The 22,450-nt window shown below is 32.2% G+C and overlaps 1 protein-coding gene across 1 annotated transcript; it reads right to left on the reverse strand.

The window, feature by feature from the left end:
• Window positions 1-12,167: 12,167 nt before the first annotated feature.
• LOC127701082 (uncharacterized) lies at window positions 12,168-17,804 on the reverse strand. The gene is made up of 2 exons (XM_052204888.1): window positions 17,558-17,804; window positions 12,168-13,548 (listed from the first exon to the last, which is right to left on the reverse strand). Exon 2 carries the CDS (start codon window positions 13,540-13,542, stop codon window positions 12,637-12,639), a length of 906 nt encoding a protein of 301 aa, XP_052060848.1. The 5' UTR covers window positions 13,543-13,548; window positions 17,558-17,804; the 3' UTR covers window positions 12,168-12,636.
• Between the last annotated feature and the right edge of the window lie 4,646 nt (window positions 17,805-22,450).

The following is a 22,450-nucleotide window of genomic DNA, read 5'->3' on the forward strand; positions in this document are numbered from 1 at the left end:
ACACCAACTTATAAAATTCCCATCAACCCTAAAAATACATGTCAACTTCAGCAAAAGCCAATTTAGCGTCTCTTCAGAACAATCCAGAGAGTGAAAATCTAACTAACACGCTATCATACCGAAAAAAAATTAGTGCAGTGTTTATTTAAGGGTTTTGATGCAATGGGTAATAATTTTGTTAAGTGATTCTCCTGACCAATTGCCTTTGTTCTTTACTAAAAGCAAATGCAAAGCATAAATGATGTCTGATGTAAACCGTTCTATATGAAAGTTGACATTGTACAACGCAAGAAAAACAAACTGTCCAAAATTGTTATGGTTTAGTTTTCAGATTGGTATGGTTGAGATAGCTCAGGACATGGTTTATATCAAAATTGTTATGTTTTAGAACCAAATTTTCACATAAAAACGTATAACAAAAATACTGAACTCTAAGGCAAATTCAAAAAGGGGGAGTCCATAAAAACTGACAAAATCAAACGCTATCAATCAACGGAACAAGTGAAAAACAACTGCCATATTCCTGACTTGGTAAAGGCATTTTCCGAAGATAATGGTAGCTAGCTAAACCTCCCAATTGTATAACAATTGTTTCCGTAATAATTCCGTTGTATTTACAAAATTGGGTGAGCAACACAAACTGACATAATAGAATAATGTGAAATTTGTTGGGATCCAGCAGCCACAACTGTGTAAACATACATCACAACGGACTAAAAAAATCAAACAAACATACAAATTAATCTAAGTAAGCCGGCAATAAAAAAAAAGGTGTATTAGATAGTCAATTCGACAATGAATGACGTTAACAAAAACATATACGGTACTTGATATTGATAATTTGTTTGAAGACGCACATAAAATGCATGTTGGATAAATGTAAATGAAAGTTTTGACAAAATTTGAGAAATGTGAATAAAACAACATCAACACACTTTTCCGCTTTATTTTGAAAAAAATCGAATTCAGGCGTATGTTTCGTACAGTAAGATAGCGTACTGTATGATCAACAATTGAATGGTTTAATTGACCATGTGTGGTGATTTATGTACTATTTACTGTTAGGAAAACAATGTCAAACTATGCATTAATGATATTTAAATATCCTTTAATCAGTATTTTCTTATCCTATATCATATCCTTTTTTTTTTTAAATTTCTACGTCGAACTATTGATACAATGCTTACCCGATAATTACACATGTTCTGAATTCTATTAGTACGGTGACAAGTAAGGTATATTTTACAAATTTAATGGACCGAAATACCTCACGGCTAATTTTGGTGTTAGTTTGAAGATGAATATTATACCCTTTGATTAAGGCATGTCGTAGAGTGCAAAGGTGGGGCAAATGTTTTAAAACTGTAGCCAAAGGTCAAAAGATAGGATTTAAAAAAAGTCGCAATTTTGGACATTTTGGATTATTTCTCGGTGGTCCCATATGCTAACTGAGAAAAATTTCTATGGAATCATGCTCTGGGAATGTTGCACAAATTCAGCTTGTCATATTTAAGCCTGATTGCCAGAGATTAGTGATGTATAGACCCACTTTTTTTAATATGTAAGAAAATAAAAAATAGATATCTTTATCTCTGGAAATTAACGAAAAAATATTTCTATCTAATATTTAGCTATGCATTAATATATGTCGACACATAAAGATATTTTTGGGCAAGTTTTGTTAACATGCCATAAAGAACAAAGGAGAAAGAATTACTGTGAAGTTAACAACCGGTCCATGATTCAGTGAAAACATGATGAAATTCATTTAAAATTGATTATTTAAACCCAAAAGAATGTTGAAACTATATAAAATAGTCTTGATGCATAATTGTCAACATGATCACGATAGTATATGAAGTTTTTTTTTATGTAAATATATCAATCAGAACAAGAGCAATAGCATATACATGTATTGAAAATGTGTGTCCCACTTTTTATAAAACAACATAAACAATGAAATATATAGCAGACTTGACTAAACCGATTTTAAAGCCCGATATATATGGAACTTACAAACAAACACGATTCACAGAGATATTACGCTTCAAAAGAAGCTTTGTATGCATATATTACACTAACGCTAGACATCAATATGCACGTCCATTTGAAAAGGTAACGGAATGCAAAAAATAATATGTGAATGGTATGTAATACCTGTACTTCTGAAATGTTCAATACAAAAATATCCCCAGTTGGTTGAAAGCCTACCAACCGCGTCAAGGTCGGAGACCAATGGCAAGTTTGTTTGTTTGGTTTTTTTTTCACAGAGAGAGCTCTCCAACCAAATCAAGTCGGAGGCCACTAGCAGCAGAAAACATGTCCATATAAAAAGAATTGTCATCTACTAACCAGGCAAAAATATCTATAGAGAGGTAAGAATAAATTGTAAAGCTGTAGGAAAACTAAATTCTGACGGAGATGGATAGTAAAAATTTGAAATTCGAACGATCGTTAACTGCTTTTCAATTATTTCCGCATCATAAAGGGTCTGGAAGAAAGGAACAATATGTATCTAGCAATTTATACGACAACGAAAATGTTTTGTTTTCACAAACAGATCATCGTGTAGACTTTCTTTTAGTTTTTGGAAAGCAACATCATGCTCCGACTAATTTGAAGCATTAGAAGCAAGTTCAATTTTTCCTTTAAGCAAATAGTTAACAAAGCATGTTGAATGATGCAGCATCTTGTCTATGAAGTAATCTATAGAGAGTAAAATTACAACTGGATAGTCGCACTTGTAATTTGCGTCATTTAAAACATAATCGGCACTCGAATGACTCGACATTTTGTCTGCAGAATAATTATCTTTATTTCAACTCCTCGGAACAACTTGAGATTTTGAAAGAACACAAGAATTTGACCATTGCAAAACTTCTTGTTACATACACGCGAGACGGAAGACAGCAAAGTAATATTCAAACTCATAAGTGAAAGGACAAACTGACAACGCCATGGCAAAAAAAGAAACAGGGAATAGACAAACAACACTCCACAAAACACAACATAATAAATAAAAAAACACATACCCCATCGAAAACTAGGGGTGGACTCAGGTGCTCAAGAGGGTAAGGAGATCCAGCTCCACATGTGCCATCAACAACTTAAGTCTTCATTTGGCTGTTCCGTTGTCAATAGGAGAATTTTCAATGTTCCATGATTAGTTTTTAGGATTTTATCCTTTAACTTCCTTTTGATTTCTTTAATATCCTATTTTAATACACTTCTACTTTACTACATGATTCATGGTTTGGGTAAAAATGGGCAATTCATTTCAGGTAGGCGGTAATGGTAGCCTTTTCATCCATTCTTCTGCCCATATCATAACCTTGGATATGTATGATGGCTCGTATGGTTAAGTTTTCGGGGTACGATTTTTCCGTAAATTAGCACACCCTGAAAAAAACCTTTCGTGATGAGGCTCCGCGAAACATCTTTTTTTTGCATAATATGTTCTCTGAAAATTTAGTTCTTTTTGCCGCGCATTAGAGATATTGACCCATATTGAAATCCATAGTCCTGATGTTTCCAAATATTCTTTTGTGATTTTCATCGGTATGACTTTCTGAAGAAATCTGTGTATTTTTGTCCATTTCTGAAAGAAAATAAGGATGTTTCAGCGCTATAAGGCATTGACCCTAATATCGCTATATTGAATTATTCTGACTATAATGTGTAAAAATAATTGATTTCTTCCAGTCTACCTTCATAGGTCACAATATGGATGAAACATCTGATGATAACGTTCAATTACAAAATACAGACCCTGTTAAAGCATTTAATAAAATTTTCTGGTGTCTAAAAGTGCATTTTAAGAAGGAACCAATGCAAAAAAGTAGACTTTTTCAAATAACCCCTTTGTAAATCCGGCATTTTCAACCTCAGAAACCACTATAAACTGCTTTAAACAACATTGTTATCATATGATGAAAAACGCATTGAAGTGCAAATTTTTAAAAAAATTGTCCTTTCACATAATTCTACTTCAACATATTTTTAAAATGTATTTCAGTTATAATTACACCTTATGTAAAAATCCTGGGGTTTGATTGGTTGGTAGCCAGTGTATTTTTCACCCATTTACTTTTATCAAATGAATATCGTTCATTTTTAAACAGCGCCGGGGTATATGCAAAAAGGATATGCCTTTTTTACCCTCTCTGCCGTGGTATTTGCCAAAACATACTCTATCCGACTGGACGCTTGTAATGTCACGATCATCAATGCGTTTTATGTCACGATCATCAATGCGTTTTTTGACGTTAACATTCGGTGTAATTAAACAGATATAGCATGTTCTTGAGGGTTTTTTTTTCGCAAATACCCCTCCTTAACATGATATATCTGTTCAAAATATCCTTAATCAGTGAGAAATGCACATTTGGTTTTTAAGTTAACATTATTACACCAGGGTTTTCGATATCATAAACTAGTCAAAACATTAGCTAAATTTTATTATCGGTATAAGGACATCATTCGTAAATATAACTCAACATGCAGACATCTTATACGTTTGGGTATTTCACATCCAATCTTTATGATACTATTCTTTACAAAGCAAAAAAATGTCAGTATTCACCTCAAAAGCTAACAAAACCTTTAAACAGACTTATTAAGAAGGGATATAGTTACGATACTGTTGTCAGATCATTAAAGATTGCATATTTTGGCTTTAATATTGATTCACTTATAGGGTCTTTGCATCGGAATTAAACATATTTATTCTAAAACCAGTTGTTGGCATGACACGGATTTTGTTCTTCTCATATATTTTATGATGGTATAATACTAAACCCCTAACAGGAGGAATTGTGCCTGATATTCATATGATGAAGACATAATCTTTCAATCAGTTTAATTGAAGTCTGGAGCTGGCATGTCAGTAACTGCTAGTAGTCTGTTGCTATTTATGTATTATTGTCATTTTGTTTATTTTCTTTTGTTTCCTATTCTGACATCAGACTCAGACTTCTCTTAAACTGAGTTTTACTGTGCGTACTGTTGTACGTTTGTTTTTCTACATTGGCTAGAGGTATAGGGAGAGGGTTGAAATCTCAAAAAACATGTTTAACCTCGCCGCATTTTTGCGCCTGTCCCAAGTCAGGAGCCTCTGGCCTTTGTTAGTCTTGTATCATTTTTAATTTTAGTTTTTTGTGTAAAGTTTGGAGTTTAGTATGACGTCCATTATCACTGAACTAGTATACATATTTGTTTAGGGGCCAGCTGATGGGCGCCTCCGGATGCGGGAGTTTCACGCTGCATTGAATAACTATTGGTGGCCTCCGGCTGTTGTCTGCTCTATGGTCGGGTTGTTGTCTCTTTGACACATTCCCCATTTCCATTCTCAATTTTATTATGACATCACAGGTATTATGATGTCATTAAATAACGACTGATTGAAATATCGATAAGCACAGTTTGCAGTGTTACATAATGAACAGTTGCCTAAGGGTTTAACTCAAAATGTGGAGCCAAATCAACGACCTCACAGCCTTAATCCTTTCGGAAAGAGTATCTTCGTCTTCTTTGTCGTGTTTAACCCATTGCCTTGTATAATCCTCGATTGAATCCATCAGTATTTTGAAGTTGTGTTTCCAATTGATGGATTTAGGCTCACGATATTTCGGGCTTTTGGATAACACAGTTCCCAGAGAAGAGTTATTGACAATATTTAGGTCATCAGTATAACGTGGCAAGCTGGACTATATATAAATGGGGAACTAGCACAGGGGCAATCATGAGGTTTAAACTTGAAGTCGTCAATATTGAGATCCTGCAATACGTGTTTGTTATTGTCCCTGAACGACAATGTTCTCTTATTCTATTATTATTTTGCACCCCAAACTTTTGAATTAAAAAAGGTCGGAAGATGCCAAAGGAACAATCAAAACTGTCTACAAAACAGTAGTAAGGATAGAAAAAAAACTGATAAGAAATATAAGAATATACAAATAGCAAAAAAAAAAATGAAAGCAACACGTTATAAACTTCTTAAGTCCGATGCGCTTTTATGGATTTACCTTTATCAGGAACGCTTAAAACCGAATACTTGAAAGCCAAGGATATATAAGAACCGAAACAGTTTAAGAGCTATATGAGCTATATAAAAAATTACATAAAAAATAGCCAAATCAATCTAAGGTTAACTTTGCCTGAGGGAGTTGAAAACTGACAAAAACTGTCGGTTACTCACAATGGAATATTTGCCCTTGAATGACGTTTTGTCTCTTTTTTGGAACCTATAGTAGATAGAAAATGTAAACAGAAAACATGACTAACATAATAAGATCTACAAATTATTTGGTTTGACCTTTTTTTATTTGAACGTCACTGATGAGTCTTATATAGACGAAACGTGTGTCTGGCGTACAAAACTGTAAGCCTGGTATCTTTAATGAGTTTGTTTAACCATATAACACTTTTTCCAGAAGCTCCTCGGGGCCAAAAAAAATATAGAAATATTTTTGAACTCTGTTATAGATCAAGCATGTCCACTCCTTTCTGTCTGACATTTTGAACAGTTTGTCATGATCGTTGTTTGATCATTGCTCTTATAGATGAATTTGAATCCGCATGACTGCTTATGCACATTCTATCTTCAAGAGATGCTCAGTTTTAAGTTTTCTATGTTGTATTTTGTGTACTATTGTTTGTCTGTTGGTCTTTTTCTATTTAGCCATGGCGTTGTCAGTTTATTTTCGACTTATGAGTTTGGATGTCCCTTTGATATCTTTCGCCTCTCTTTTACACTGTCGATACAACTGTTCAAATTCCGTTGTTGAAATCTTATTCAATTCAAAACTGTAAACATGCAATACCTGAACTTATAATATTGCAACTGAAATATTCCTACTAATATATAGCAAGTAGCACCAAAATAAAAGAAAAGCTTAAGAAGAGGTCAGGTTTTTATTTTTGTTATTCTTTTTTTTTTATTGCAGCGAACATTCTTAAAGAACGACAATTAAAATGAGAAGCATTTCCTGCTATTCTTCAACAGTCGCGTACTTCCGTGTCATGTACGACGATAGCTTAATCGTGACATACGAAGATTTACAGAGGAATATATGTTTGGCGAAGGTTTTTGAAGTAAAACGGTTCATTATTAGATCTCTCTCTGAAGGGAGACTCAAAGTGTCATAGGAATTTAGATATATGTTCATACAACGCCACAATTGAACAATTTGTATATATGTTTGTAAAACAGAAAGGTTTTGCATGTTTAAGATTTAATTGTAATTGTTCCGTATACTTACTTATCGGTAAAAATGAACGGATGTTTTTTTTTAATCATTCCGTATATTTAGTTGATGTTACATTTAAAAGGTCTTTTCTGTAATCATTCCATATGTATAGTTGCTGTTACAGTTGAAAGGTCTTTAATTTCTGGAACCATTTCGTATTTTTAGATGTTGACATAGTTGATTGTTTATATCTGGAATCATTTCGTATTTCAGGTGTCGATGTAGTTGATTGGTTTATCTCGATTATTGTATATTTTCGGATTTGAATTTTCAAATTCATATATATTTATATTTGTATGTACCGGTGTAAAACATTTAAAATGAATTTCAAATCTTTTTGTAATATGAGTTATCGATATAGTTTATTTATATATTGTAGATTTGATGTGAACAGATTATGCATTTCTTTAGTTTATTTGTATATTTATGTGTCGGTGTAGATACCCAAAAGGAGATGTGGGTATATACATTGAAACAGCAACCGAACGACAATAATAACCAAATAACTTCTAGGGGAAAACAAGGTATTCGGTATCAGACAGGTTTTTATATATTATGTAAAGTTCTAAATCGTCCAGAATCTACAGACGTTCGGAATAATATAGACTGAAACAGTTACAAACAAGATTTGAAAGAACCCAACCACTGACAAGGTTCCTGACATGGGGCAGTAACATAAAAATATGTACCGAGTAATAACGTTCTCTTGAGATCACCTCCAATTCAATTAAGATGTAGTAAGGAACCCTTGATTTGTTTTGTCTAGAATTATGCTGTATTTTGAAATATTTGTATAGTTGTATTTCCAGGAATTCAAATAATCATCTGGACTTTATTTTCATACGTTCATATTTAGTAGTCGCTTTTGTACTCATTGAAGTTTTGTTTACATGTATATTTAATATGTCTTCATAAATAAAACAACGATTTAATTGTCGATACATAGAAATGGAACGTTCACCATTGTGAAGCTGACTTCATCTCTTTTGACGTAGAGTTTTTTTTTTTCAACCGACTCTCAATTTCTATATGATAGTTACGTTATGATGCAGACTTAACTGAATGTGTTGAATCCATTATTTCAAATAACTTTCAATAACAGCGAGTACCCTTAGATTGGTACTTTGTGTATTTATTGCTTTATGTTAGTTTTTTTGGAAGGACACGGGTCAATTGATGCGTTAAGCTAATTCTAATCTGTTTTACGTTATGTTCTTATTTTTTGGGCAGTTACACAACTGTCATAGGTTTGGGAGGGTTCATCAATCACAGTCATGTTTATCCCATCCACATTAGTTATGTGTCTGATGCCGTACGGTGACCTACAGTTGCTTAAATTCATGTCATTTGGACTACTCGTCTTATCCTAAATTTTACCAATTGTGTCCTATTCCCGATTGTAAAATATCTAGTGTAGATTTGTATGGGGATGATGCATGCATAGAAAGAGACGCTTATCATGTCCTCGCATCCAGTCTCGCTCCTTTCAGAGTACATGCGACGATTCTCTCAGTTTTTGTTTGTTACTATGATTTGGTCATCGGTAAACTACTGTTACCTTAATCTATACCATCTCGGAGTGTAGTTTTTCCTTTCGAGATATTTGCATCCGAAATTTAACTGTCTTGAATGCAAATATTTCTACAGAAACAATAATCATTAGTTACGAAAATCTATTATAGTTCTTTACATCATCACGTTATTGAATATCTGTGTCACAGACTACAAGGATATGTTCAAAACTGTCTTTACCACAATCCCGCCCTCTTTTCTGCAATTATGACTCCTTCGAAAGAGAGTTATCACAGAATTTGAACTTACCATGGGAAACACGACAGATGCCACATGTAGAAAAGAATCTGCTTAGCCTTCCAGAGCAGCTGCGATCTCCCCCAGGTATTAAGTGGGTTCATGTATTAAGTTTTCCATTTAATAGTTGGTATACTATTGTTTTTCATTTCGTCCTACTGGTATTGTCACTTTCGACTTATGAGTATTAAATGTCCCTTTGATATGTTCAGCCTCTTTTTTTAAACTCATTATAAATTCATAAAATTGAGAATATAATGGGGAATATGTCAAAGAGACAACAACCCGACCAAAGAGCAGACAACAGCCGAAGGCCACCAATGGGTCTTCAACGCAGCGAGAAAATCCCGCACCCGGTGGAGGTCCTCAGCTGGCCCCTAAATAAAAATGTGTACTAGTCTAGTGAAAATGGACGTCACACTAAACTCCAAAACATACAAAGGAACTAAAATTAAAAATGATACAAGACTAACGAAGGCCAGAGGCTCCTGACTTGGGACAGGCGCAAAAATGCGGCGGGGTTAAACATGTTTTGTGAGATCTCAACCCCCCCCCCTATACCTCTAGCTAATGTAGAATAAAGAAACACATAGCAATACGCACAGTAAAACTCAGTTTAAAAGAAGTCCGAGTCCGATGTCAGAATAGGTAACAAAAGAAACTAAGCAAAATGTCAATGTAACATAAATGAACAAAGGACTACTAGAAGTTACTGACATGCCAGCTCCAGACCTCAATTAAGCTGATTGAAAGATTATGTCTTCATCATATTAAAAATAAAGTACAATTCCTCCCATTAAGGGTTTAGTATCATACCATCATAACATATATGAGAAGAACATAACCCGTATCATGCCAACAACTGGTTTTAGAATAAATGTGTTTATTTCCGATGTAAAGACCCTATGAGTGAATCAATATTAATACCAAAATATGCAATCCTTAATGACTTGACAACAGTATCGTAACTATATCCTTTCCGAATAAGTCTGTTTAAAGGTTTGGTTAGCTTTTGAGGTGATTGCCGACATTTTTGTGCTTTGTAAAGAATATTACCATAAAATATTGGATGTGAAATACCTGAACGTATAAAATGTCTGCATGTTGATTTATATTTACGAATGATGTCCTTGTACCGATGATAAAATTTAGTAAATGTTTTGTTTAGTGAAATCAAATACGTTGTTACATACACGAGCGAATCTAACAAGTTGAGATATATAAACACCATAAGATGGCGACAAGGGAACGTCACCATCTAAAAATGGATAATTAACAATAGGAAATGAAAAATCATCTCTTTTATCATAAATTTTGGTATTTAGCTCCCCGTTAAAGATAAAGATATCAAGATCCAGGAAAGGGCAGTGTTCATTGTAAGTATTAGGTTTATTTAAAGTCAGTTTGGCAGGATAAATCTCTTTAGTGTACATACTGAAGTCGTCATTATTGAGAGCCAATATATCATCTAAATATCTTAAAGTGTTATTTAATTTTTGTATCAGATGTTGTTTCGATGGGTCTTTGCTGATTTTAGTCATAAATTGTAACTCATAACAATACAGAAACAGGTCCGCAATAAGTGGTGCACAGTTAGTCCCCATGGGAATTCCGATAACCTGACGATATATGGAATCTCCATACAAAAATGTTATCTAGTAAAAATTTAAAGGCAGTTATAGTATCAAAACAGGTCAAATTGACATAGTTCTTTTGTTTGTTGTTACTAAAAAATGACGTAAAAGAGTTTGAACATATATATTCGCATTCAGACTTTTTAAATGCCCATTTAATCAAGTGTGTGAATTTTTTCTTAATAAGATTATGAGGCAACGTGGTATATAGGGTAGAAAAATCAAAACTTTGAGCAGATTCGAAATCACCAATTCAAGCATGCAATTTATCAAGTACTTTCAACGAATTTTTGACACTCCAAAAGTAATCAATTCCACTATTTTCAAAGGCCTTATTTGAACAATTTATTACCAAGTTTTTGATTGTACCAAGTGTACTAGTAAGTAGAATAGATAGTTTAGTAGTAGAACAATGGTTTGAAGACGAAATAAATCTATATTTGTAAGGAGTTTTGTGCAGCTTCGGAAGCCAGTACATAGTTGGAACTTTCATTGTAGTTGGTTCTGCTTGTAAAGAGGTAGCTAAAAGTTTATGTTTGTTACAGATGTCATTTTCCGAAAATGGAGTCAGTTTGAATATGGGTGTATTCGTGATTTCCTTTTGTAGAACATCAATGTAAAATTTACGTCAAACAATAATGATATTGTTAGCAGCCTTGTCAGCCGGGACAAAAATATATTCCTTGGCAAGTTCTTTAAGCTTATGTTTGATACGGGAAATTGGGCTATTTTGGTTGTTGTTAGGAGTAAAATGATCTTTAAAATGTTGAATACGTATATCAACTATGTTCATTACCGAATTAAAAAAAGAAACTAATGATTTCTTGTCAGCTTTTTCTCATTTTATCCATTTACAGCAGTAAGTACGGAGTGAGTCGTGGATGATGTTACGACACTCATTCCAATTAATAATTGACGGGGGACGATATTTAGGTCCTTTACTGAGGAAAAATTTCAACTCTCGGTCACGAACGATGTTAAGGTCTCCTGTTATAACATGGGAACTGGGGCCATAAATGTATTCGGATTAACTGAAATTTCATGAGGTAGGTGTATTGTCACTGATATTAACATCTTTACACACTTCGCTGTAATTAAACACATATTTCCGGGTAGATTTTTTGTAAACATAACAAGTAAGAGGGAGTTCAGTATTATCAAAATATTGTTCTTGAACAGAATGAACATTAAAAATACCGGCAATATTTACAAAATCAAAACCTTTATTGACATATTTAATTTTAATAAAATGTGTTTTGTGATCTTCAGGGCGATTAATTTTGGGAAACAATTTAGAATAACAATATGCAATTATAATTAGTATAATCAAATAGTTAGAAACAGGAATTTAAAACAATCTGTTATAGAGATCAATTGGACAAAGTAGATCAATCAATCACAACACCAGCACAATATAAACGCTACCAATGATAAATGTAAGCACAGTTTTTACCATATTTTTATTCATGCATATTAAATAATCATGATTAAAAGTTATAATGTTTTGTGTTCCAAGATATCAGCTCCATTGTACATCTATTAAAAATCAAAATATATTTATTCAATGGTTTCATTAAAACATTTATGTTTTGTATACTCAGCACCACACGAAGAGGTTTTCGTAGAATATACTTTTGACTCAATTTCAATTTAGAGTTGAAGATCCTTGTCAACTCTTATTTGCATAATGTGTCAAGGTATTTTTTTGATAATGACTCTTTTATTTTGTCTCTCTCATAGTCATAGCTGCTTCCTGAAAGTCTTTGCATTGACCTTAAACAGTCTGCCAATGTTCTAAGGGAAGTCAGGAGACACAAGTCGCATCGAATCTTTGTTCTATAGTCAATTTTGTATAAGCTAGGGAACTCTGATGTATTTTTATATCTACATAAGTCGCCTAGTACATCCAAGATACAAGGTCCTAAATTAACAGTGTCGAACGTTTTTCAATTAAAATGATGATATATCATCAAAGTTTTAATCATATATGAGGAGTAGGGTTTATCAAAATTTCCTAAATTATCAAGTTTGTCAACATCACCATGTCCATTTATGAGATATTTCAGGATTCTGTAAATTTGTCTATGTTTCTCTGATAATATGTTTCTCATAATATGTACCTCTGTCTGAGTTAAAGAAAAATTGGCTCCTATACAAAAGCAACTACCGACTGACAACGTCTCTTGAGCAAATTCTGTCAATACGCATGATTCGTTTACAACCTGATTCAAAACATTCCTGTTAGATATATGTAAAGCTGCAACATAATCTACATCTATCTCTTTTTTCCTGTTTGATTCACTTTCGTAAATAAATCTTAACCATGTCGCCGGACCATGCTGACGCAAATATTTACCAAAATACAGTTTTCGTGCACATTTAGGATCAGGAGCAGTATAGAGTAAGGCATCTTTATTTAGTTCGGATAATTCTTTTACTTTCTGTGAAAAAGTGTCTGCAACTGTATTAAAAACGCTTGCTTCAAGGAGAAACTGTTTGTATTCTTCAAACGTACCTTCACAACAGAAGAGAGTGAGAATAAAATCAAATTCGTCTGGAAAATTATTTCTGGTTTCTTCATAAAAACTCCCGACACCAAATATATTTATTGGACTTTTTATCAATTGTCCCTTTAAATATTTTGCAAATTTAATTTTCATACTTTCCTGTAAAGTATCATTGTCTAGGACTTTATCAGCAATCCTCTGAACAATTGTCTCAATTCCAGTTTGGATAAATTCTACTTCTTCTCGTTCTATTTTGTAGACACATTCCCTTTCAAATACATCTTTCAAATATAATTCAACTTTATTAGCCGTCTTCTGTCTTTCTTTTGAAAATGGATTTCCCATGTGTATCTGAAAATATTTTGGATTGTTTATGTGTGATGTTAGTCTACACGGGTTTTTATCAAAGTGTAAGAAATACTTTTTTTTTTTACAATCACCAAAAGATTGAATAAAGCTAGTATTACATATACATTTTTACTTTTGTCACTTCTTTAAATCACATATAAAAAAACAACAGAAACACTAAGGCGGGTTTGAGAAATCGTAATCAATCTGGAGAGACAACTCTCTTACAAAAAAGCCAGAGACAAATGATACGCGACTAGACTAAAAAAAATTAAGATGAACAACAAGAATACCAGAATAAAAGTGTAGGTGAAAACAGGTGCTCCGGATACAGCTGCTTTTGCTTCACTGTGAAAATGTATTTAAATTCACTGACCAAGGTATCAGGGACGATTTAAAAAAGAAACAAGTTGCAAATTTTGTCAACACTGGCTAAAAGTTTTGTCAATATTTCTTTCAGATTTTTACCCTTATCTTTTTTTACTAGACACCTATATGTCTTTCGTCAGTCATCTTAGGGACTATAAACTGGACTCCAAATGCTCAAATACAACTACGAATACTATTATAAACATAAACAAACTTAATAATATAACGTTTTCTTTGTTCTCTAATCATATAAACGATAATGAATTTGTCGATATTTGCTCAATAACATAAACACAACAGGCACATATATGCGAAAATCCCGTATCCCGTATCCCATAAAAATATGCAGTTTACCTTCATTAAGGAGTTACACAATGAAAAATACAGATTACACACGATTAACTCGGTTATCCCGTTAAACACTATCAATAATTGAAATTTTTTGTTGAAATTAATTTGAAAATTTAATAATTTTTCATATGAAACGAATTTTTGATTATTACAATTTTGGCAATCATTGGACCAATTCATGCATATATACTAAACTAAGTCATCTGTGCGCGTTTTTGCATTTATAACCAATTATTAACATAAAGTCGACACAAAATATTTATTTCGGGGATTGTTGATCGAAACATATGGCAACTAATCAACATTCGGTTTTGGTGTCAAACTTTACCTATCAATAATTGATAAATAATCAAGACATAATCATGGAGCACGTAAAAACAGGATAGATTATATGATAGAGCTATGTTCATATCTTTATTTATATTATCCATGCGTTTCCAGTTTTTTAATCAAACAGTTGTAAAATAATTTGGTTCATTAAAAATGTTCAAATTCGGTTAATACTATCTTTCCCTTTCACGTTTGTTTACCCTGTCTTTCATTACGAGTTTCCCTTCGCACTTGCTGGGTGCAGTTACCGCATTTCTAACGGAGATTTTCACGGTTAAGGTCACTACATTTGGAAAAGGATTCGGTGAATTAGAGATCGAGAAGACAATAATTCAATAGCAGTATATTTCTGAAGATTGATTAGAATAAAGGATTTTCTTATAAAAGAAAGTCGACATATACGTGTTTAACAGTAAATCATAGCCATTCAACTAAGATAAAACATTTTCATCCTTTTGTTAAATTTTAAGGAGTATATGACTTCAATTAATAAGTTAATCATCGTTCGTTAAAGTGGAATATCATATTCTCATTATTACACTATTTAGTTTCCTCTAAATATATACATATGACAGATATTTCATACAATTCAAATATTATATTATACAAATATAGCCTTTGTTTGAGGTCGTTGATACGAGGATATATCGACCTAAGAGAAGCATATTGACTAAGGAGGAAGTCCGAGGTCGATATGCTTCTTTAGGTCGGTATAACATCGTATTGACTTCAACCAAAGGATACAATTGTAATATTATTAATCAACAACTATTGCATGAGCAATGCAAAATTAGGGATTTCTAGAATGTATTTTAGTAACGTAACATGCTGTATGCCCTTTGCAATATGCTGTTTTTGACCTCAGAAAATTACAAATCGATTAATAATATAGTTGTATATTTACATATTCTTCGATCAGAATATCTGAAAGGGAATACAACATCTCTCAATGTATCACTGGTAAATTATTAAGTCAGGGATTTCGTTACCACAAATTACTTAAAATATTTACTAAATTCTTTCATAGATACAAAGATTTGATTAGTAAATTTGGCTGTACCTGTAGAAAACTTATTAAAAATGGTATTTCACATCCTAAATTTTACGGTAATATTGCACTAAAAGCGCGGATCCGTGTAAACGTATCGAACCTTTAAACAAACTTATTAGTAAAGGTTATCTTATTAATGTTGTAATAAGATCTTTGAATATTGTTTTCATTGGCACTAACATCGATTTTGTCATCAACAAATTAAAACATAACTAAATTTGTATTCTTTTCGAATGGTTTTTGGGGATTAATATATACACATCCATGTTTATTTTCTATTTGGATATTGTTTTATCAATACATAACATCATACATATTTATTATAAGGAAAAATCCTAACTATCCCACTGCCTGTCGTTACTTTTATTTTGGCATTGTACAAGTCATGTCTTCTTTGACTGTCCGTGGCTTTTAAACACTAAATCCCTGCCTTGGATGTGTTTTCATTGATTTTAGTCTCTGGTGCATGATGTTTTATTATTAATTGTTTTTTGCTTTCAACTAGATTTCAGTACTTTCCTGTTAATTTGACCTGTTGACACAATTTGTAATGCATTTCTGTTATTCAATGTTTACTTATTTTGTGTTATATCTTGTCTTACTATTTTTAATATGTACCACCTTTGATAAGTATTAAGTATGACGAAACAAAATTTCACTTCTGTACTCGTACTATGAATAACAAATATATTTTGTAAAAAATGTTTCTGTACTCCTAACAACAAAATTATTATATTTAAATTTACCTGTGTACGTTACTTTATTTAACGCCATTTTATCCTGGTTAAACTTGTCTATTTGACATTGAAACATATTTTGTATTTATTTTGTGCCATAGATCAAACTTATTCGTTCAGTATTTATTTACTTGTTTTACTTGTTTTTGTGTATTTTTTTTTTTTGGGGGGGGGGGGATCGAGTAAAGCCATTTCAATTGATACTTTATAGTCTTTTATGTTGTAATGTTAAACCACTGTTTTATGTTAGATGAAAGTTGGGGCCTGTTAAAACGTTTAAACCCGCTGCATTTCTAAGCACCTGTCCTAAGTCAGGAGCCTGTTGTTCAGTGGTTGTCGTTTGTTGGTGTGGTTCATAAGTGTTTCTCGTTTCTCGTTTTTCATATAGATTAGACCGTTGGTTTTCCTGTTTGAATTGTTTTACACTAGTCTTTTTGGGGCCCTTTATAGCTTGCTGTTCGGTGTGAGCCAAGGCTCCGTGTTGAAGGCCGTACTTTGATCTATAATTGTTTACTTTTTACACATTGTGACTTGGATGGATAGTTGTCTCATTGGCACTCATACCACATCTTCTTGTTTATATCTAAACACAATTTAATTTTGCTGAAGTAAAACCAAATTATAACAAACACCAATACCTACGACTCCTGAAATGAGAATTAATGAATTATTATAGATGTATCTACAGGGAGTTCAGATAGATATTGACAGTGTCATACCCTGAGCTATATCACTGAAATATATGCATACACAACGAATACTGTTTTTTTAAGGATTGAGTATATGATTTTACAGCAGGTTTGTTCACTCTCGGTTAAGATAGAAGTTTGTGTTGTCTCTATTCTAGGTATATGAAGTGGTTTATATGTAATAATTGTTTTGATATAACGGTGAATGAATTATTGCGACGGAAGTGTTATTTTCTCAATGTCTACGCTTTATTATGAAGGGAAACTTAAATATAGATATCAATACACCAGCGGGTGAAATTTCAATAAAATTCAGAATATTTAGCATGTTGAGTCTTAACAGTGACCCACATGCAGGCCATACTTCTATCTAAAGTTTACAAAATATCTTGTATTTTGTATGTACGTAGGACATACAATCACTACACACCGGCCTATTGTTTGACACATTTATTGGAGTGCAGTGAATGTGTTTGTGTACTTACGTTTGTATTTGCCGTATAGTTGTGTATGACAAACGTTAAATTACTTCCTTAACAAGGCAATCAGTTTGGTTGCGCTTTCATTAGCAAATACTTTATACTAGTAATACATTGAAATGCCCGAAATGCTTTGTTTAAAAAGTATTATTAGAAATGTTGTCCTTTCTTTTGCTCATCTTGTCCCGAATTACTGTTTTGATTGGCAAAAAATTTTATCCTTAAGATTCCAATACACTTCAAATATACTATGTTTTGGGTTGATCGATTTACTTCCCTTTATACAGGTATTTAATCACTGTTCACATGATGTTGACACAAAATATATGTCAAAAGTTGCCACTTAATTGAAGTAATGCTTAGTTAAAAGGTTTGTTGATTTAAATCATACATTAACTACTCATTCTTTCCATCTAATTAATTTAATTTGTGAAAGCGGTGTTTGTAATTTTTGCCCGATTTGGACGTAAAACAAACCATTTTAATAAAAAAAAAATAAAATAAAAGAACACTGACACTTACATGTTTCACTTTGGTTGAAAGGTTTAAATGATATTGAAAGTTGTTGATTAGAAAGTTGAAATCATCGCATTGGTCATAGATGGTAGTTTGCCGTCTGTCTGTGTTAATATAGAAGAAAAGATCAAGATATGAAGCAGACCTGTTAGTTACGGTAGTATCCATAATTTCTAATCGCTTGAATATATGAGATGCAAGCATTCACTGAAATGTAAGTTACTGAGTGACAGGACACCATAGATGTAAATGAAAGTGAAATTGAAATTTTCAAAGTTATTTTTTTGTCTCTGCGGAGTTTCTGTATGCTGTTTTCTTCATATGACTACAACTAATTGACATTAATATATTCTCAGTCATCATATTATTCAAATAGTGTGCTTATCAATGAGAGGGACGGAAGAACCTTTTCCGGGACGTTGAAATTGGACATTTTTTTCCGGGAATTCGGGATTAGGCCTTTATTTTCGCGGGAATTCGGGATTTACACCTGTCAGGACTAGTGAATTAATGGTTAATATCTTGGGATCCAGGAAAGAATGATTTATTTTTTTCGAGAAATAGGGATGACAACCACTCCTACCGCCCCTCCAATGAATTTGTATTATAATCACAAAATATGAGCAAGCGTGGAAACATGACTACTGTGGATACATTTATATTCGTGGATACCAATTTTCGTAAATTGAGGAAACATTGTATTTTTGAGGTTATTTGATTTTGTGGTTATTTCAAGTATGCATACAGGCCTTTACAGAATGTGAACTTCATTGAACATTAAAATTCGTGGTTAACCTATACCGACGAAATCCACGAAGATAAGTATCCCACGATTTATAATGAAAAGTAATGAACAAAAATACCGAACTCCAAGGAAAATTCGAATTGAAAAGTACCTTATCAAATGGCAAAATTAAAAACTCAAATACATCAAACGAATGGAAAACAACTATCATATTCCTGACTTGGTGCAGGCATTTCCTTATGTAGAAAACGGTGGATTAAACCTGGTTTCATAGATAGCTAAACTTCTCACTTGTATGACAGTCAAATAGAATTCTATTATATTTACAACAATGTGTGAGCAAAAACAACCAGACATAATCTGCACTTTGGCCGGATTATTGTCTCTTTGACATATTCCCAATTTCCATTCTCAATTTTATAATAGGTTAAAATGTCAAAAATTAGGGTACAACAGTCAACAATACATTGTGTTATAATCTTAATCACTATAAAAAGAAATAACTATTTCAAACAAGAAAAACAAAATGACATATAGTCACTCTATAGAAAAAGTACATAAGCAAAAATTAAAGCCAATAATACAAAAATGACCATAGTTATCCACAGTATTTGTACGCACAAAATATGGAACAGAAAACAAAATAATTGTGATCTAAAAGTCGTGAATATATATTGGCTGTTATTACCAACAATTAATTTTTATATCTTCACCTCAAAACCATATATATTCTTGCTTGACATGTCAGGAGATTTTCAACAGACCTGAGAGTTTGCCCTTTTTGGTAATTCTCCGTCCCCTTATATGATAAAATGGTATTAAACATGGGGAAGAAAACAGTTAGTTTAACAAAACCTATATGAAGGATTAATAATTCACTATTAACTTTAAACAAGTTAATCTTATTTAATAATGTAAAAGTAATTATATAATTTGTTGTTGAAATAAGTATGCTAAGTATATTTCAAAGACTAAACTAGCCCTCAATTCATATGTAAACCATTTTTTTTTAAATGAATCTTATATCTAATTAGGTTAACAAAGTCAAACTAAAAGATAAAACATAAAAATAAGGAGATGTAGTATGATTGCCAATGAGACAACTATCCACAAAAGTTAAAATGAAGTGGATGTAGGAAAAGTATGAAACAATTCAATTGAGAAAAACCAACGGCCTAATTTATAAGAAAACAATTTACGAAAAACAAATGTGACAGACATGAACCAATGAAAAGTTTATTTGATGTATATAATAATAATATACAGAGTGAGTATTCATGCATTTACTCTAAAACAGTAAAAATACAAAACTTTCAAAAATGAGAAGTACTGGTTGTTATTGAAAATGAGAGAGGGGGATTGTTCACATATGAGAGACTCTTTTATGATCTTGTGAGTTTTTTATGGTGTTTTAAACTATTCCATTCTGGAACATTCCGGTGCTCATCGCTTTATAACTAACAATGTATGTAATGTCTTAACTGACATTTCTTTCTCTAGAGTACTGTGAAATCCTTCCGAATATATTCTAGTTACCAGCTGTTGAAAATGACATATTCGTTGCGATGACGTTACAAATTAAAAAACGAAACGGATCAAGGGTATTTATGTCAATTTTGACAAACATACATGACGAAAACATCTTGCATGAATAGAAATCAAGTAACTTTTTGGCGCAAGCACCAAATGTTACGGCTGGAAACTATTTTTTAAGACAGATTATAAAAAAGATAAAATGTGTCTGAGGGTTATGGATGCCACCATTACAACTTTTAAGAAACAATTTAGTCAAGGCAAATTAAGATTTGCATTACATGGATTAACATAGTGACATTTTTCCTTTAATAAACGGGCTTAATTCTGAAAAAATAAATGATCCACCCCTATGACATCTATCTGTGTATTTTAGTCATAAGCATTGTGGCATTTGCCGGTTGTTTTGTTAGAGTGAATATGAAGACAAGTTAACTTATTCGTTACTATGAACTAGGTTATATAGTATCTGAAAAATAAATGTTGGCATAAAATTCAACCAGGTTCATGGACCATGAAATGAAAGACAAAGTAACCTATCGATGGAGTTGGATCTACTCTGTAAAGGTGTACTAATGATTCTTGCTGCTTGCGAGACATTAAATGTTTCATCTAAGAAGAGTTATCTTTATTTTATTTCACATTGGGACTTTTTATTTGTTTTTTCAAAAGTCTGGACTCATAGGTGTGAAGTAGCGATATAACATCCTGTGTACAAGGTGTAGATTCAAATTCATTAAACCATGTTGTAACTTTTATCTACACAAACATTAAATTATCCAGACAAATTAGAATAAGAGGAATGTAAAATAATAATTAACTATCTCAAGAGGATAAGACAAACCCGATCATGATTATAAAGTTAAAAATATTAGTTAGTTCGGCGAGTCAAGAAAATACTATTAGATAAGTAAATGATGGTCATAATTATGTAATATAAATGTCATATGTTAAGGAAAGAAGATACCTTTCATATAATTAGAGTAAATCTGAATTCATTGTAAATAAAGTTTTTTAACAGTTTTATAAATAAATCAGCTTTAATAGTACATTATACTCAAACAACCCCTCCTACTAATAACGGTATTTATCAATGTAAAGTGAATAGGTTACTGACAAGTGACAACAATAGAATTCATCTTCAAGGTTAACTTGATAAATATTTCAAAGTTGACAAATATTTTTTTTTTGCAAACAAATATAGAAATTAAAATGCTGCCGTAATTTACGTATTTTCCTATTTCAAACTTCGTGCTGTGGTCATTTTTTGTATTTTTCTCTTTCATTTTTGCTTCTGTGCTATGTCTATATACCATTTTGTTTTTTTCTTTTTTTTAACATATCTGGTTTTTTTTATAGTGATTAAGATTATAACACAATGTTGACTGCTATACCCCAATTTTTGACATTTTTACCTATTATGTCTGTTTGTTTTGTTCACACATTGTTGTCAATATAATGGAATTGTATGCGACTGTCATACAAGTGAGAGGTTTAGCTAGCTACAAAACCAAGTTTAATCCACCATTTTCTACATTAGGAAATGCCTGTACCAATTCAGGAATATGACAGTTGTTTTCCATTCGTTTGATGTGTTTGGGCTTTTGATTTTGCAATTATATAAGGGACTTTCCGATTTGAATTTTCCTTGGAGTTCGGTATTTTTGTTATTTTACTTTTTTCCAATTAAATGTTTTTAAATGTATTGATTTATTGAAATATCAAAATACTATCTTTACATTAGACACACGTTTTGCACGAGCTCTAAATAGCTAAAGGTGGATAATTAACTTATCTAAGAGTAAGCGAGGAATTACAAGGAAAGGTCTAAAACGTCGCACGAAATTGCTAAGAATACGGAAAACGTCTAAAAATAAAGGAAGACGGTTATTTCAGTGTCAAACGGTTATTTTGTTTTTGTGAATTATTGGTTAATAATATCACTTTGACCGTATCTTTAGACTTTTTTCGGCATTTTCACCAAAAGGCATTCAAGTATAACCATTTAGCTTTTCAAGGGAAACTATTAATTACTATTTATTTGTAAATCACGGATCATATGTATTTTAATCAATTTAATTTATTAGATAATTTCAAAGTATTCA

Source organism: Mytilus californianus, unplaced genomic scaffold (genome assembly GCF_021869535.1).
Source record: "Mytilus californianus isolate M0D057914Y unplaced genomic scaffold, xbMytCali1.0.p SCAF_5, whole genome shotgun sequence".
Classification (NCBI taxonomy): domain Eukaryota; kingdom Metazoa; phylum Mollusca; class Bivalvia; order Mytilida; family Mytilidae; genus Mytilus; species Mytilus californianus.

Bases quoted from the DNA above. Each gene is read 5' to 3' on its own strand.
- LOC127701082 (XM_052204888.1), bottom strand. From the start codon at position 13,542: ATGGGAAATCCATTTTCAAAAGAAAGACAGAAGACGGCTAATAAAGTT.